This window comes from Gasterosteus aculeatus, chromosome 3 (assembly GCF_964276395.1).
Source record: "Gasterosteus aculeatus chromosome 3, fGasAcu3.hap1.1, whole genome shotgun sequence".
Taxonomy (NCBI): Eukaryota; Metazoa; Chordata; class Actinopteri; order Perciformes; family Gasterosteidae; genus Gasterosteus; species Gasterosteus aculeatus.
The window spans coordinates 16,193,981-16,212,662 of record NC_135690.1 but is presented as its reverse complement, the minus strand read 5'-3'; the positions used below and the strand labels follow the sequence as shown (position 1 = coordinate 16,212,662).

General features: G+C 46.7%; 1 protein-coding gene across 1 annotated transcript; it reads right to left on the bottom strand.

Annotated features, from left to right (window-relative positions):
- Window positions 1-6: 6 nt before the first annotated feature.
- On the bottom strand, window positions 7-16,750 carry LOC120816084 (integrin beta-1). The gene is made up of 16 exons (XM_040171403.2): window positions 16,354-16,750; window positions 9,059-9,125; window positions 8,618-8,703; window positions 6,845-7,067; window positions 6,545-6,715; window positions 6,224-6,462; window positions 5,971-6,126; window positions 5,716-5,811; window positions 5,521-5,610; window positions 5,184-5,324; window positions 4,893-5,095; window positions 4,432-4,670; window positions 4,127-4,349; window positions 3,683-3,915; window positions 3,302-3,468; window positions 7-1,273 (listed from the first exon to the last, which is right to left on the bottom strand). Exons 2-16 carry the CDS (start codon window positions 9,123-9,125, stop codon window positions 1,208-1,210), a joined length of 2,400 nt encoding a protein of 799 aa, XP_040027337.1. The 5' UTR covers window positions 16,354-16,750; the 3' UTR covers window positions 7-1,207.
- Window positions 16,751-18,682: the final 1,932 nt, after the last annotated feature.

The following is an 18,682-nucleotide window of genomic DNA, read 5'->3' as shown; positions in this document are numbered from 1 at the left end:
AAAATATAGGGGTGGATTGTTTTCAATGTTTATTCAATAAATAATTTCAGAAATACAGAATTGCAAATGTGAATTTTTTTTTGAAAAAGGCACATAAAACTTACCTTTTATTTTAAAATCATTCCCACCCCCCTCAACTTTACAACTAAATGACATGTCATTTATCCATCTTTAAAAAACCACAAAAAAACAACAACACTTTGATCGAGGCACCACTAAAGAGTTGAGTGAAATTACGGACACAGAACAAGTCATACCCTACAAACAATACAAGGCATCTTAATGAAAGCAAACAAAAAGCTAGCAAATAAGGCAGGTTTGCGTGTATTTGGCATTGCTGTGAAGAATTAAGGACCTGAGTTGGCTTGAATGAAGTAAAACCTGGAGCCACACAGTAATACCACCGTACACCGACGTCCTTTAATCGACAAAGGCAGCCCGGGGAAAACAAAAAAGAAAAAGAAAAAAACTCCAACAAAAGATTCAACTGATTGTTCAGATGGAGTTACGCCGCTCGGACGCCTTCAATCTCGTTCTGTGAATACATATATGGCTTTACACAGAAACCAAATCATACTTTCATTGCTACCACACGCTGCAATTGAACATTTCAATCCAAAAAAGGGACACAAAGGGAGTGAGGGACACTTGCTTGGTCAAAATGATGAGGACACAATCAGAAATATGACAGTTCGATTGCCGCCGACTCAACACTGTACTTATAATTATTTGGAAAGTAACCCGTCATTTGTTGCCAGTTGGCAACCTCCAATTAAACTTTAAAAAAAGAACACCGATGGCTTGATGGTTCTCAATTTTAAAAGCAAGGCACAGCTCGGCTCTCCGTTAACTTTGCCGGTTCCGTGGCGGGAAAACTACGAATAGTAGTTCTCTCCCACAACTACACATTCTCTCAAGTTCCGTAGAGGCAAAAAAAAAAAAAACATATTACAAACCCCACATTTATACAGACTGTACAAAATTCAGATGATGCATAGATAAATCTTTAAAAAGTTAGTAAAACAAACTGAAATAGTGGCAAAATGCATTGCTATCGTTTTGTGACTACAACAAATGAAATGAAAAAAACAAACAAAACAGTGAGAGCATTAAAAACCGCGCCCCCCAACCTCCACCTCCACCTCCTCCTCCTCCTCAGCCCATATTCTTTTCCATACAGTGTTGTCACAAGGAAGGCACAGCTCCATCATTTGCCTTCGTACTTTGGATTGACGACAGTTGTTACGGCGCTTTTGTAGATCGGATTCTCCCCCTGCGGAACAGAAGAAAGTCACCGGTGAGTAAACCAAGTAGTCAGAAACCTCTGTGAAGCTGACCAGTTGGTTTAACGAACAGTTACACAATTCCAGTAGCAGTAAGATAAACATGTTAAGATTAAGTTTCACAGCAACGTGGCACGCAACAAAAGGCAGCAACAAAGCGTGTTTTTCCATCGTCGTTATCACCATCTGGTCAAATATGTCGTAAGACATGTGGTGAGCGGAGAAAGGTTCGACGCCGTTACCGTGGTTTTGGCAGTTTGAGTGGGACTGTATTATAATCCTTCACTGCAACTATCTGAACACAATAATCAAATAATCCGGCGTGCAGACGTGCTTCAAACCGGCATGCGTTCCAATAACCAGCAGGGGGCGACTCGTGTAGTTTAAAAAGTAAAAAAGTGAGAAAATGACTACTTCAACCTTGATTTACAAACAAACAAACAAACGTGAGCTAATGGACTTAATGTCTAGTTCAAAGTCTACAATTAAGCAAAATGTACGTTTAGTAAATTACGGGCCACTTAAAGTAAATAATTTGATAAAATGGTTTGCTTTAAGGGGCGGGGCTACTTTTGAGATTGACAGGTCACTGGCATGGAGCCTCACAACTGACTCAAAGTGCACCTTTAGTTCACAGAAATAAATGGTAATATATTAGTTGCCTGAAAACATCTGGCCGTACTTTTCTCCGCCTTCGCGAAACAAGATTGCGACGGCTTACGCGGCAAACTAGACTGAAAAACAGCACATTACTGACAAACGCGCCGCATCACGGTGACCACGGACACTTCTTATAAACGTACCGTGTGCACATCACGTTTGGTCAAAGCTGTAGCATCTCTTGTTACAGCGTGATGTTTGTGAGCACCAGATGTATGAAGGAGTTAAATGTGTTTAAAAACAAAACCATCACCATTCTGTTAACCGTGCGTCCCCATTCTCACACTTCAGATTCCTCACATTCACCTCACACCCTCCTCGGTGACCGACATCTGCCCCAGTGTGGTTCTGCATGCTAACTCTACAACATGCAGTTACGGCGATACGAACTTTGACCTAAAGAGAAGCTCCTTTATTCCCATAGCTGGGATTCTGGAACTGGTTAATGGGACTCTTGTAAATGGGGTTCCTTTGCTAACATGGAGAAAGAAAGTAATGAGGAGAAACAGGTAACCAGAGTGAACAAGGACAGTAAAAAGGAAAATGTTCAGAAAAAGAGCAGAAAAGGCCAGAAATGAATCTCTAACTGGAACTAACGTGCTCATTTTGCTCCCTTTCCCACCTCTTTACACCCTAAAAATGACATTGTTGCTTCTGTGTCGTATCAGACGGCAGTTTCCGCTTTCCTGCAAAAAGCGGCATGTCACATTTCATAAGGATGTCTTGTATTGTCTTGGATCTGGGCACAAAGTAAACCTTTAGATCCACACAACACAAATTAAAAATGAAAAGCTTGAGCGCGCCGCTAGCAGCTCACACGATCTAGATGCTGCGTGTTTGATGAAGAAGAGAACATTAGAAACACTGCTGCTGTAGAGCGCTCTATCCACGCCGCTCCTCCTCCTGTGCTTCAAAGCCTTTTATGGTCGTGCAGTTGTGCCGCGTGGACGGAGAGAGGCAGCACCGCCAGCGGAGAGGAAGGCCGCTCCCTCGACTGGTGCAGACTAAACAGAGCCGCAGGAGTCGAGGTGGAGGAGGCCGGAGATCCTCTCTGAATCTCACTCACTGCGTCTGGTTTCAACCACTCTGCTGCCTACGAACCGTTGGGGAACTTTTCTGTGTGCAGCTACAGAGCTAGAAAATCTATTGGCATCCATCAGGAGAAACCTGTCATGTGGTGTCCAATTCCCATTGTGTCTGCTGCTTTGAGATTACATTAAAGAACTGCAGCGTGATTCAAAGTCCAATGTTGCCCGAGGTGAACGTTCTCATTTTATCGCGAACATCAATAACGTAACGGCTGAAATAACATGGCCGTTACCTAGAACGTGTTAAAAGAGCGTCGAGAGTTTGCTCACCGTGTCCCACTTGGCGTTCATCTTCTCCTTCTCAAACTTGGCGAACTCTCGGCGGTCGTGGATGATCATGAGCAGCTTCCAGATGAGCAGCAGGGCGAGGCCGATCAGCACGATGCCGGCCACCACACCGGCCACGATGGGGATGATGTCGGGACCCGCCGGGCACTCTGAACCAAGAGAAGCCAAGTGTTACACAGTTTATTGTCGCAGTGCCAGTAGAATAACCGCGCGGAGGCTACGAGGCCTCATCGGCTCCACCAGACAAAAACTAACCAAGAGGAACCAAACAATGAGTCGGACTGGAATCGTTAAAGTAAAATCCAGGACTTCAAAGAAACTCCTTTAGAGGAATTCCTGCACAGCGAGGCGGTGGGAACATACCCAGCGTCTCCACCACGTACACCTCCTTGGTGTCGTTCCTGATGGCGTAGGTGTAGTAGAACCAGCAGTCGTTGGCGTCCCGCTCCTTGCAGTGGCTCAGGGGGTAGCTCTGGTCGGCGGGCTGCGGCAGCTTGTCGCGGTCCTTCACCTTCATCAGCTGGAAGTAGCTGCAGTCGCGCTCGCATGTGTCCTTCTTCTCGCCGGCCTCGAACGCCCGGCACTGCACGCAGTCCCTGCGAAGACGAGTTGGGGGGGGTCATTCACTGCACAAGTATCAAGAGATTGTTCATGTAGAACACAAAGAGCCTTCGAGGAAAATCATCAGAGACTTCTTATAGGACCAAAGAATCAATAAAAACAGATTTAGAAAACTCCGGCGGGGGGTTGGATTCATGGCTCTGAGAGTTGTGCGTCTCTCGCTGGCCACGCCAGCTTCGGACTCACTTGTGCTCCGGGCAGACGCCGGGGCAGGTGGGGCAGATCTCGCAGGTCGGACCCTGGAATTTGGGGTTGGTGCATTTGCAGGCGCCGCACTCACAGGTACCGCGTCCGTTGCAGATCTGTCCGTTCTTGGCGAGGCAGGTGGCGGTCTCCAGGGAGCAGTCGCAGGCGCTGCCGGTGTAGTTGGCATCGCAGATGCACTTCCTGCAGTCGCAGCGCCCGTGTCCTGTGGAAGCCGGGGGACCACAGTGCTCAGCAAACAGCGCAAAGCTCAACCTTTCAAGCGTATCCGGTCCTACGATGCTCACCTCCGCAGAGCTTGTTGTTGGAGCGGTCGCAGTTGAAGTTGTCGCACTCGCAGTACTTCCCGGAGTAGATCTCCGCGGGGTTCTCCCGCTTCTTGCATTCGCACGTGCCGCACACGCAGTCGCCGTTGTTGCTGCAGATGTCCGTGCCGTTGTCTTTTCGGCAGTTGGCGTCCAGGTCTTCCGTCCGCACCTCGTCCTTGCTGCACTCGCAAAGGCGCCCGATGCGGCCGTCGTTGCACCTGGAGCAGGAAAACGCAGGTTAGCAGAAAAACTCAATTCAGCAATAAAAAAAACAAAAACATGATGGATGTTTGGGAAATGAGGCCTTCCAGCAGAGAGCACTTGTCAGAACACCTTTCTCCCTCATTTCAGCTTTACAGGCAGCTTTCTGAGACATAGATCCCCCCCCCCCCCTCTGGTAAAGGATATGCAGCTGTGGGGGCTCTATTTTAAAGACGTACTTGCAGGCGCCGCACTCAAAGGTCCCGTTGCCCTCGGAGCACTGGTCACTGTTGGTCACTCCGTTTTTGGCGCACGGACAGTCGCAGATGAACGTGAGGACGACCTCCACCTCCTCGGTGAAGCCCAGTGGCTTGATCTTAATGACCTCGGGCTTGCCGTGCGACGGACACTTCTGGGATTCAATGGAAATGTGGAACAACACCTGGAAAGCAAGAGGAAGTGTAGGGTAAATGATTACGAGGGTTCCTTTCTCCCGCCCCCCAATTTCATCTCTTTCAAACAACATGTACCTCGTCTCCGATGGAAATGTTGGAGCACTTCCTGCCGTTCTCCCCAGTTCCCTCCACGCCGTTCTTACAGATGGACTTGTAGGTGATTGAGACTCCCTCCGGCAGCCGGCTGTTTTCCAGAATCACCTCAGATGACAAAGACTGTCCACAAACGAGACGGATCCAACAGTCACTAGAGGCTCTAGTGATGCATTCAGTTTAATAATATAAATTTATTATAAATAAATAATAATATTTAGCTTTGATTTATTCGCACAGAAATCTTTGGAACATTTTTCCCACAAGACAACATTCAATATCTTTGAGTCAGATGTGCAAACCGAGCAGTCAGACTCACGTTGTAGGCATCAATGATGAGTTTGATGACGTTGCTCGAGTTGGAGGAGAGCGTGCCGACGGCCGATTTAGGAATGAGATTTTTCAACTCCTGAAGGAGACGCAAGCGCCAGAAGGTAAGAAAGTGAACACGTGTGGAACATGCCTCTTGCTTTTGAATTACAATGAGGAAAATGATAAAAGCCATGTAGTTTACCTTGTAAACAGGCTGGAACTCCTCGGTGACGGCAAAGATGGTCTGGATGTTGTGATCACTCAGTTTCTGAACCAGATGGGCGATGGACGGGTAGTCCTATCGAAAGATCCATCGACACAGGAAGAAACAAACACGTTATCACCAAAAAAATACCGTTTAAAATCTGAGTGGACATGAAGAAACGACTCTGAACATCAACAAGGAACCGAGACAATGCCGCAGCATGCATGCGTCAGTAAATGATGAGCCACATACGTAGTAGTGGCTCATGGTGTACATGTTGTTCTCCAGGTGACACCTGCCATCATTGGGCAGGACGATGCCGCCTAGCTTGCCGTCTCCGGCGAAGTGGAATCCAGCGTCGGTGGAAAACACCAGCAGGCGAGTCACGTTCCTCCAGCCGATTTGGTTCTGCGAACGCCGAACACCAGGAGAGCCGCCTCGTTAATAGTTCACACGTTTACAAGGCCCACCGGCAGTCGAAGAGACGCCCGAAGCCCCTTCTTACCTCGCAGACCGCCACCTGCATGATGGCGTCGAAGCCTCCCTCTGGGGAGTCCAGGTTGCCTGAGATCTGCTGCTGACTGACCAGGCGATTGAACTCGTCGCCCTTGTCCGTCAGCTTCAGGACGTTCTTGTAGCTGAAGGGGCTGGTGCAGTTCTGGTTCCCCGTGCAGGGGTTGATGAGCCTGGCTGGAGTGGTGCTGATGTACGGCATGACCGTCTTCTCCACGAAGGAGCCGAAGCCTGAAAGAAATTAAGAAATTCATTTTAAGTCGTGCTGCGTAACGCTCGGCTCCCCGGTCGATTATCACAGAGTTCTTCTCACCGATCCTGAAGTCCGAGGTAATGCCCTGCATCTCCCTCATCAGGTCCGTGCCCAGGTTCTTGACGTTTTCCAAATCGTCTTTCATGGAGAAGGAGAGGTCCATGAGGTAGTAGAGGTCGATGGGGTAGTCCTCAGCGCGCTTGAACTTTAGCTCAAAGGTCTGGGGTTCACCTTATGGGGAAGAATCGATCATTTATAGTGGAATTTGTTAGTGGAATTTTAAAACAACGGGCATGAGGGAGTTTCTCACAAACATTTTGACTTTAAAACTCTAACCCAGTTAAAGGGCTGAATATTTACCAGATCGCAGAGTCAGGGAGAGCTTCTGGGGCTGGATCTGGGTGATCTGCTCGGGCGTCAGCTTCTCGGCCACGTCCTTCTTGCGGTTGGTGACGGTCTTGTTCTGGTCTATTCGGATGCCTCCTCGCGGGTTCTCAATTTTGGTCAAGGAGCAACCTCTCTTCTTCAGGGACTCCAGATCGTCGCAGCGGGCCGACTTTGATTCGCCCACAGTGAGGAACGTCTGTGAAATGGCGCATGGTGCTTACGTGAGTATTAAATAAAAATTGCTGCCACGTGCGTGACTGATTTCCCAGATATCGTTCGTTGGTGCCTCAATGTCCCACATTATGCTGACATAACATTAAAAGATGTTATTTTCTTGAGATAATTTACAGAAATGTGTCCTTGTAAAAGTGGCATGAAGAAACAAGTGGTAACAATTTGTTCTTTTGTGTTATTATTTGGGGAAGAAATGCTCTCCACCAACGAGGCCTTTGGGACCGATCTGCTTTTCTCCGTTTGTGGGCCATTGTTCTCCAGCAGCGGCAGACAAAGAAACAGATGAGTGAGGAGCCTGGCTGAGAACACAGATTGGATGCACATGATATCCCACAAAGCATTGCGGAGAAGACCATGAGACAAACTCAGGAAATAGAAATAGAATAGTGCTTTGACCCAATTCTGACACACACAAGTCTGGTTTTTCCACTCTGCATTTTGCAATCAAATATATATTATAAATTTACAAACCCACAAAAGTTCTACGTTAACCTCACAAAACTGAAGAGGCTGCAAAAAACGTTGCTATACTTCGGATACTTGTTGTCGGTTTGTCCTGCACATCGGAGTCACCACACCGTGATTTCATATTAACCTGGTCCGTTCCCTCAGAAGAGGTCGTAGTGACACATGACGACGCGGTCTTATCGAGAACGCCACCTGTGTCCCAAGCTGTCTTTTATCAAACTAACCTCAGAGTGATTGTGCGACTAACTGAACTCTTACTGAACTTTTTACTTCTCCCAACTTGTGTTCAACTGTGCAATGATCGATCGCAGTACTTTATGTAGTCTACATATTAAAAATTGAACAAAATGACTTTTCTTAAAGGAGATTGAGACTACACAGCTAAAGTATTGTTGATTTCTTAAGTCTTGAGTGATACGCTGAATTTGTTTGCACCTGAGGAAAGTACAGCTTATGTGCAAGTATATCTATAGATGTATCGGCTTGAATAAATACATAAAATGTGTCCTTACTTTTTGAACCCTGCCACCTTAAAAACATTCTAATGTGATTGCATTTTGGATTGTGTTTGTTTGACAGCTTTAACTATGACGTCAGCCCATTTAGAAATGTTGAAATTAATTAGAGTGCAGAGTTTCCCCTGGCTTCGCAACTTAGGGCAAATAGGGTAGTAGTCGGGCAAACTGTTCGGACGAGCAGGAGGGGGGGTGTCACTCTGCCCTGCTGCTGCGAGCGCCACACAGACATACTCGGGACATATTTGGAACTGACCTGCGTGGGGGGGAAATTAATAAAAAAAAAAAAGTTTTTTAATTTATTGCACACTTTTTTCAGAGGGGGGCTGTTATAACGGTAGGCGAAACCCTGGAGTGCATTATTATTTTCTACTCAAGATGACGACTCCCTGCTGTGCTCGTAGGCCGTCTTTTTGTTGAGTTCATTCACAATCCACAGCACTGACTGGCCACGCCCACGTTGTCAGACTCTTCAATAACTATTCATTTGCATTCACAACAACACTTTGGTTTCACCGATTTGACTCACTTCATCCGCACACCAGCCGCACGTCTCTGCGACCTGGATGCATTCCCCGCACGACTGCGCGTTGGCCTTGATGCAAATGCTCCCCTCTGAAAGAGACACCACAAATTCCTGTGAGCCAAAATGACAGAACCCCTCCTCAATTTCCATTAGTTCACTAACTCGAAACAGCTTCCCGGTCTAGAAAACCGAGTCACGCTGAGAGAAGCTCTAGGCAGCTCACCAAGTAATGACTTCACCTCATAAAAAAAGAACAGTTCCTCTATCAGGACCCGCAGTAATAAAACGATGAAATACAAGATGTGCAGTGGATGAGAGTATCGCACTGTGCTTAAGAAAGTGAAATCATCCTAGTCAACAAACACATGACGTTTGATAATAAACATGGCTAAGAGGTAGCTAAGTTGAGGTAAATGGAGCTTTACAGCATTCTCTAGCTCTTACCTTGCTGTGCCCAGCTGCCGCCGAGGACCGCTGACAACGATGCGATCAAAAGTAACCGCAGATCCATCTGTAACGAGAAAAATACAATAACTCCAGGTGTTGCAGTTTTAACAGGACGGCTTGAAAGAAAACAGATTTTAGTCGGCCTGCTTTGTTACTGGTGTCAAATAAAAAGTGGAACAGGAACATGTTTTTTGAAGTGGTTTAACGTGACGCGGCTCTATCTTCATAAGTCATTGAAAGACGTCAACATCTGACCGCACTGCTATCTCGGCAAGGTTCTCGTGGACATGTGACTCCTAAAAACAATAGTTGGAATTTTAATGAGGACAAACAGACGTTGGCGACTGTAACCCGGCGTGGAGGTGAAATGCCTCCTTTGAATGAGCGGCTTTCATTTGGCCTCTTCCAAATAGGGAGGAACCACGCTGCATATTTGCTTTGTGACTTTGGAAACCTTCACACTGGGAAAGGGGAGTTTCTTATCTCAACGGCACATTTCAGATAAGACTTAACAAGAGAAAGACAGAGAGACGCTTGTGGAGACAACACTCGGCATAAAAGGGAGCGAATGAGGTGTTCGATTCATAACGAGTTCAACAGACTTGTAATGACTGAAAGAGAGCAGCAGAAGGAGCTTTCAGACGGCCGACTTCTAAAGCTGCCACACAATAACTGTGGTTCACACGGAGCGGAGCTTTCACCAACCAGCCACAAGTCCACAGGCTCAAGAATATTTGTGTGACAGCAGCATGAAAATAGCTTTAGTGGCGGCTCAACATTTTTAGTTAAAAACGTATGTTAAGGTCTCAACTTGGTGGGGGGAAAAAAACACAGAAAAAGGGCGTGTTCTGTTGAGTGTGTGTTGCCATATATGGTCGGGCTGGTTCATGACTCTTCCTGAGTCTCTGCCATTCCCCTCCAACAACTCCAGAGACACACCTTCTCGACGCTGCCTGATCTTCAGGCTCAGAGACTCACACCAACATTCGGTGTGTAGACAAAAGCTAAAAAGTCAACGGCTGTGCCCCAAAACAAGGCCTCCCTGACGGGATGGGTCTATGCCGAACGGCGGTGTTAGCAGATAGGAGTGGATTTGTGTGAGCGATGCAGATGTAAAGCAGTAGGTCACAGGGTGCAGGCATCTGCAACAACAACCACATCCTGTGAAATGCAGCCCGATGACCAACTCAGACGCTGGTTTACTGGAAGCGCTTTAGTGATTGTTATCATGCTGCTGCGAGGGGGAGGTTAAAGAACAGCAGAGTATTTGTAATGATCAGACAAGAAGCTAAATCTGTTCCGTTTTTGATTTTGTGAATTAAAGGAGATTATGTGGATTATTCTGAAGTTTTCTTGGGTAAAACTATCCGCTCTGTTTTTCCGAATTAAACAAGCGGAGTTTGATTTCCTAGAAATGTTGTTTCAGGGTTTTAAACATTAGCGCGCTGACAACCAGACACACATGATAAAAAATACCCTTGTGGCAAGACGGACTAAAAGATTTAACATGCAGCATACCCAGCGAGATGCTTACTAAAACGCAAAGCCTGCAACTGCAAAGTCTTTCTTCACCATTAGGGCTCCTCCCCAACATTCCTGAATAGCAGCTTTGTTTACCACGCAGGGCTGCAAATTACACAGCGCTGACAGATTTTGAGAGGCATTCAGGGTCTCCAGTGTCTCTGAGCCACAATGGCATCAAGCGCTGGCATTCCTCCCTAAGGAACTCGGTGGGGTTTTTTGAAAACAGGCTTTCTTTGACATAAATCCAGGATTACATATGAATGAAACCTCTTCAATGTTCACCCTCTCTACTCCACGCGCCACGGTCGCCTCAAAACATCAAAAGTTAGCCGAGGTCACCGCTCATAGGAGCTGATGGCGGCTACGGGCCGACAGACCTTGATGAGGCCCTAATGCATGACACACTGTGGAAAAACTGCTCCTCATAATCCATGACACACTGGAGGTAAAACCGCTCCTCACAGCGGGGGGTCGTGGAAGACGAAGGGCCAGCGGAAAGTGGTGAATCCCTAGATGAACTCTTCTAGCCAGTTAGTTTGAACCACCTGTTGCCTCCACAAAGAGACCCAATCAACTCCTATGCAAGAATGATTCTACCTCCACAGCAGAGGATGACAACACCATCTACAAGTTGTCCCTGATTTTGTTTTAGTATTTCCAATCCAATTTCTGAGACACATGGTTGAAGCGGCTATACTTTACCTCCCTCACCTATCAGTTGAGTCAAGAGACAAAACCAAACCTTTTCCTCAGCCATTTCTCTTCCTACCGGGAAGCACAAACCGGTGTATGAGTAGTTGTGGTGACAGACCTGAGAGCCTAATATTTAGAGTAAGGGGATCACACCGCGTTGAATCATGACTTTGTATGGTCAGGCTGGAGAAGACAGAGACGACACATGCTTAGTGTTGAACGTTAGCATCACTATTGTGTGTTTACAATTCCCCTTCTGTGAATAGCAGCTAAGTGAGGCAGTGCAAATATGGACGTGTGGCCCGTAACAAATCAAACAGGTTAGCGCTTTCTATAGTCTACATTAAGAAGGGCAACGATTATATAGAATCTAAAAAGACTAGTTCCAGCTATGCAAATATGAGGATATGGCGCTTTTGTGGTTCATTTATAACAATTACCGGAATATCTCCAGGTTGTGACCTATGTTTGGAAAATATTAGTATGCTGAAGAGAGGCTTTTGGAAATTGTAATGAGCAGTTTTGATCATCAACCAGCTTTAGAAACAAGATCATGTACCCATTTGTCCAGATTCCACATACCTACTTAATAAGGTTTGGTGATTTGACGATAGTTTGTTAATCAGAGCTGAATGAAGGGTGGTAACGTCGTCTGAAACAGCAGCCAAAGAACAACAACACACAAAAATGACGACTAGCTCAGGCTAAAACCGACCAAGCTTTAAAAGGTTGAGCCGAGTAATCAAGTTTAGAAAGTGCTCCTTGCAAACAGGCTTCTGCAGCTTCAGGGAAACCGGAAAATTACTGATAAGTCCCTCACCACTGAGCGGTACATGACAAATAACCACTGCGGCGAGGTCCGGCTCTTCATATCTGGCTTTGTACGATGGAGCGCGTGTGTTGTCTGGTTTCAGAGATTAAAATACTGGTTGTATGTACAGTGACAATTACAAAAGCAGTGGAGAATTCAGTGTTGTCCTTTAGTTCTTACTTCTTCCCACTTTTCTACAGCGAACCCTACATTAAATATGCAACTGCTTTCTATAATCCAACAGGCCAGCTTTTAACACAAGCAGTGGGGGGGCCGGGGGCCCCGGGACATGTGTTTTATCAAGAAACTTCTCCCACCAGCTGCTGAGAGGAGCTGCCTGAAACTCAACCCTTTGCTGTGGTCCGCTGGCTGCCATCAGCAGACGGGTCAGAGGCGTTTTGATTCAATCTGCAGTCTGAAAGCGGGCCTCAGGGACCCCGAGCATCCATCCAGGCTCGCCTGCCATTGCCCTCCCTCGTGTAGAGACACTTCTAGAAAGCCATCCCCTGCTCATAAGTGTAGTTGTATTAACATATAATGACACCTCGTGGGGTCTCTGTCAACTTGACATCTACTTCGTGGTATTTTGCCTGATCCAAACATGTGTGTGCAGATTCTCACAGATCACAGGGTTCAACACGGGTGGTGTTCTCGATCAGACGGTGTAGACGTGTGTCACCACGACCTCTTTGTTTACCTCTTCCTATGTTCATTGACGGAGGTGCGGTGCCTTATCGGCGGTTATCAAGCAGGGACGGGCACAACGCAGTCTGGGCCAAGTTACATCCGGTCTACAAGGCCACTGCTGATGCGCCGCACTAAAAGCTCAATCACCTATTTATGGCAAGAGTTTGTGTTCACACAGACACATAATTGGGTGTGGGGGAGGGGGGGGGGTCCTTGGCTGGTGATGACCACGCTGGCTCTTATATTGCTCCTCCATATGGTCCAATTTACCATGTTTCATTCGGTCATCGCAAACGTTTGAAAAACGTCATGACATCATGCAAAACATGAATTAGATTTATTTTTCTAATGTGAAATGTAAAGCCCCGCCCCCCCCCAAATAGAGCTCAGACAAATGTTTACAGATGGTTTCCTGCTGAATATGTTCTGTTGGTGATGAAACTTCCTCCTGTCTGAACACTGGCAGAGAAAAATGGGGGTGTCCAAACAAACGTTGTTGTTGTGTCTTCAGTTAAAGTAGTGTGTGATTTTATGTTGTGTTGTCGGTAAAAAAAAAAAAAAAAAGTTTCACAATGCGCTCCATCCCAGAGAGCAACAACTACGCACGATAGTGCAGCAACAATGTTAACGAGAAAAGGAGCTAAAATGGATGAAATTAATACATGAGCGAGCAGGACACAAACAGGCCTCTGACAAAAGGAAGTGGAAGTTGTTGCAGAAGCTACCGCAGCCCTATCTGGTGTCTCTGTGGTTCCTCGTTCCATGCACGGTTAACCACACGGTGTATCGTTAACTTCAGACCAACCGTACACGTGTTGTTGTTGAAGTACTCCGAATAGTCTGGCCGAGGGGGGGGGGGGGGGGGGGGGGGGGGGTTGTGTTTTTAACTGATGTTTCCTCCATCAACTTTGCACACTGGTCATCCACTTGGTCACCAGACCCGATCCAAACAATGTTATGCAGATCTCCCTCTCACATTGTAAGGCTGCCTCACATATTGAGTTCTAGAGATCTAAACACAGTATTTTCGTACTTTCCATAATGCAACTTGGCGTGATTAAATAATGAATGCTGCTGAAGAGCTCCTGTCATTTCTGTGCACAGGGATCAGCGGCGTTCAACACAGGTCGCCGTTGTTCGCGCTTGGTAGGTCATCTGATGGTCCGCAAACTGAGTTTAGGTGCCCCCCCCCCCCCACTCAGCTTTGTTTGTCACCCGGTCGGTCGGCCAGCCGGCCCCCACCTGCTGCAGAAAGCCACAGTGCACTTTCAGTCCATTAGGCCCCCAAAAACACTCAGACTGTGCATCCATTTCCTTAATGAAAGCCCCCCCCTTTCTCCCACACCCGCCTGCTAGAGGATCAGGAAGAACTGCTCGCTTGTGACTGCAAACACGGCACGTTGGACGGAAGTGGCGAGCAGGAAGAGCCCCTCCATCGAGTTCCCATCTGCCGCGACGCTCCACTTTAACGTGCTGTCAAACTAGATTAGTGTTGCTTTGTGAAGTCTGCTTCTTCAGCCAAGATATCAGAAACGGACTTTCACCATCTGACATCCAGATGACTGGATCCTGTTCATGTCATACGCATTTGGGAGACGTGTCTGCAGTTTGTCCATCACGTGGAGGACACCCCGATCGGTCCTCAGAGAGATGAGGTAACACATTCCATCCTAACTGCCTCCATACTATGTCGAAGGGGAAATAAACTACGTCACTGAAAGATGGGGAATCTTTTCCCACTTTTTTTCCAACCTGAGCCGAGTCAGTTCCGTGTAGAGCGAGTACGAGGACATTTTTAAATCAATAAAAATGTCTCTTTTACACACTTCCTCAGGCTGGATTAGTCTTAAATAAATCCCTGTTTGGGATGGTCAAGGGTTATAGAGTGGTATTGACATCTCTATAGATTTGATAAATTACATAAAATATTCAGTTTTCTGACAGTTACTTGTGTCTCAATTCCCAAGAACTGATGTTTTTGTTCAATATTCTGTACTTTCAAGAGAGACAAAGAAATATCGTCTCAGGTGTTTCACCACATCATCCCGTCCACTTTGTTCTCTGCTCTGAGGACCACAGGAGGACGGGGCCATGTAGGGACAGCTGCTTGTGTGAACATTACAAACATCCCCATCCTGGATGATTCTTGTGACCGTCACCGGGAGGCCACGTCATCCGTGACTCATATCTGACAAGTCACAGGAGGGGGGGGGGCGCGAGGGAGTCGAGTGAGCGACCCTCCAAACTCCCCCAGACGCTCCTCGCCCTTCGCTGCTCCCTCTGTTTAAAACACCACAACAAGGTAACTAGGGGAAGTGAGTCAGCGGTCTGCGGGGAGCCTGCTCCGGTCTGCAGGCTCGTCTCCGCTCCACAATTACCAGGCCTGGTGTGTATTATCACGGGCCACGAGCACGAACGCCCCTCGCCATCAAACGCACGTTGCCGTGTCATTAGGATTTCTTCTGTAAGCAAAGACGGGCCGGCGTTTCATTCAGGCCTCGGTGGACACAGATGACTAGTTCAACACATTAAGCCTCTTCCTGAGTAACAAGTGAGCAAAGAAAAAAAACACTCCCTCGGGATACAATTCCTTTACAGGAAGTGAACGAGGCAGGCGAGACCGGTCTTGTCAGGCCGACATTCTGCACGGTCGACGGTCCTGAATCAGAGCTGTGAGCGAGACCCAACAAGATGCCCCAAGTTCCTGGTTTACCAATCAAGACCAATTCTGGTCATCTGTGGTTTGTTTTTAGATCTCCTTTTGCAGGTCGGTCTTCAATGTGTGCGGCCTTTGTCGTAGGAAAAAAAAAAGGAGTGGGGGGGGGTTGTGTTTTTCTCTTGTTCTTTGTGAATACTGTGCCCTAAAAAAGGCATCATGAGCAGAGAACAACCGTGTAGGCCAAATGTACTTTAGCAGCATTCAGTTGTGAAATACAGTCTCCACTTCAGGGACGATTGAAGTTCTCAGCAATAAAACAACCCCCCCTCATAAATGGAGAAACTTAAAGAGCTTGATGTTCGATTGTGAAACATTGACCCCAAAAACTGCGTGTGAATGTGTCCTTTTAGGGGGGGGAAACAGCACAAAGTGTCACAAAGACAAACTTTTTGGCGAAGAAAACCCAAGAGAACAGAAGCTCGTTTTTAGTCAGTTTGAAACGCGGTGAGAACCGTCACGTCCTCTGTGGCGGTTCTGACTTTGGGTTAAACAGCTACCGTGAGTATCCCACTGGTTTCGGGTGGTTCGGAACGTTACTTTGGTTCGCGGCCTACTCTCTGTTCAGAACCCACATTCGGGTGTGTTAAGGGACGGGCTGGGGGGGGGGGGTTCCGCCTGGAAGAAGAAGAAAACGCTTAAAGCCACGTTGTAGAAATGCCGCTCTGAAGAGGGGAAACCACGCGCATTCTATGGAGCGTTTCGACCGCTAGCTAGGAAGCTAACACACGTACCGTCTCCCACACCCAAAGTTCGCCCCGAAGACCGAAGAAAACATTCCTCGCTTCTCCGCTTTCCTCGCTTGCAGTCGCCCAACGTGGAAGATAAAAAGAATAGGAGTTGGATATAAAGAACACTCACCGTGTGTTGATGCTAAACCGCGATGTCCGTTGATTTATAGTAACATCGGGCCGAAAAACGGTTTTCTTTTAAAGAAAAGGAAGAAAAAAAAACAGCTGCCGAGACGAGGACCGAACGTTAGCTGGAAACTGTTATAAGGGTCCGCTTTGTTTTATCCGGCAGCGCGTGCCGCTCCGCCGACTGCTGCGCGTCACGTTTCCACTCAGCGCGCGGTAACGGCTGACGGTGCTTTACCGACCACCACCGTATATTAACGACTGGAGGACGTTAACAGTCAACTGGCTCGCCCGAACACGTTACCGCCCGGTGCGGCTGCTGCGGGGTCGATTATTTTTTTTCCTCCTCCTTTTTTTTTTTTTTTTTTTTGCGCCCCGGGCCAACGAGCGTCTTCTTGCCAGTTTAGACCCCGCCTACACAGGAATAGCAGCGGCACGCAGCGGGTGAAGGAACAAGCGCACCTGGCCGCGGTGAACCCTTCCTCACCTCCGATGCGGTGAACGGGTTCCAAGTAACACGCCCGCGCACACTCAAGAACAAGTTTATTAATATAATGAAAAGTATGTATCAGCAGTCCTACTTAAAGTGTTAAAATCAGGCTGCACGCCGAGTAGTTAAGTGTTATATTATTATTTATTATTATCTGTATTGATATTACTGCGGTGTGTTGCATTTTATTGCTGTTGGTGTCAAAACCTTTGCTTATGTCAACTGCTTTATATACGGTTAGATAATGTAATCAACACCAGGGCTTTAAGTCATATTCTATTGGATCATCAAATGTTTGACTTTGAGTCACAATTTTGCAGTTACCAAGTTAAAGATAAATCACGCCCATCAAAAAGGTACTTTTAGTGCAGCAGGTGAGTACAGATGCTTACCGCGTTTAGCTTTTGTTTTTTATTACACCAAATGTGCCTCACAAAACCCACCAAAGAGCCGTAAAATGTATTTTCTGTTTTTTGGCCAAGTTGCTATTGTCACTCACCTGTGTGACAAAGTTCAGTCCCGGAGGACTGGAGCAGACAGGTTCGCCTCAAACCTCCACTCCCACTAACCCACAAGTGAGTCTGTCAGTAAAGCTTCATTCTGTGCAGCCAAACCTTTCTGAAGAAGCAGCAAAGAGAGTAAAAATGATGAGTTGGATGATGAATGAATTAAAATGATTAGTTAGTAATTCGGTGGCATCTTGCATCCCGGTGTTTGAATATTTCACTTAAGTAGAAGTTCCTTCATTCATGCAATGCAGGCTTGCAGTGTGATACGTACAACTGAACATACCAACTTGAAGCAAGCGGAAATTTAACACAAGATGTGGATAAGCAAGGAAAACGCTGTGATTAAATGTCACCTGCAAGCATTTTGGTGGAAAACCAGAAGGAAAAGCCAAATGGGAAAAATGAATAATGAGATCAGTGAGCCGATGACCAGCGCCCCCATTTTAGCCTCTGTGATCACAGTGAAATGTGTGATGAATACGAAACAGCTGACGCTGCCAGCTGGACTGATGACACACCAAGTCTCCGTCTCCATTTCCTCCAGAATCATACCCGCCACATACTTGTGATAATAAGCTCAGGGAGAGTTTATGCACGCTGCTCTACTTCCAGAACGAGTCCCAAACGCTTTAGTGAGGCCGAGGCTCACGCTCCTGCTTTGCCTTTTCCCTTTTCCCCCCTTAAGAGTTTCTGAAGAGGGAAGAAAGTTTGCCGCCTGCTTGTTATGAATTGTCACGCACAAGACGGGTAACAACCATTTAAAGAGCTTATTATTTATTATAACATATGACCAATTGTTGTGACGAAAATAAACGTGTGTTGGCGCTTCGGCACCAATTAGAGCACCACATACCTCACCTGCACCGAAGTTCTCATGAGATCAGAGCGTTGCTGATCTGCTCTGTAGACCCACAATGCATTGGGAAAAGGTAGAGGAGCTAAAAGAAAAAAAGGTGAAATGTAGTGAAAAAGAGTTAAAGAAAAAAAAAAAAGGTTTTAAAAGACGTGCAATTAGGGAACCGTTGTCAGAACGAAGGTCACCGTTCTGGAGGAAGTTAACGGGACGACCAGGAGAAACATTTGGAAGCAGGACGCACACTTTGATCTTCGTCTTGAGTCTCTTGGTGGACATCTTATGGCTCGACATCTAATGTCTTTGTATTTTTTTGGGTCTACCTGAAGTGCTTCCTTGTGGTTATTTGGAGTCTTCTGGGTTAAAACCAGGGGAGTTTAGTAATCCGTCCATTAAGTGCAAATCAGTTTCGTTGAATTGAACAGCTTAATGTATTTATTTAACAAACACGCCCGTTAATCAGGGAAATCCAAAGAACAGC

Excerpts from the sequence above, each read along its gene's own strand:
- LOC120816084 (XM_040171403.2), bottom strand. The coding sequence starts at position 9,125 with ATGGATCTGCGGTTACTTTTGATCGCATCGTTGTCAGCGGTCCTCGGC. Across the intron at positions 5,096-5,183 it reads ACATTTCCATCGGAGACGAG|GTGTTGTTCCACATTTCCAT; the intron begins GTACATGTTGTT and ends CTTGCTTTCCAG. Across the intron at positions 3,916-4,126 it reads GGCGTCTGCCCGGAGCACAA|GGACTGCGTGCAGTGCCGGG; the intron begins GTGAGTCCGAAG and ends TCGTCTTCGCAG.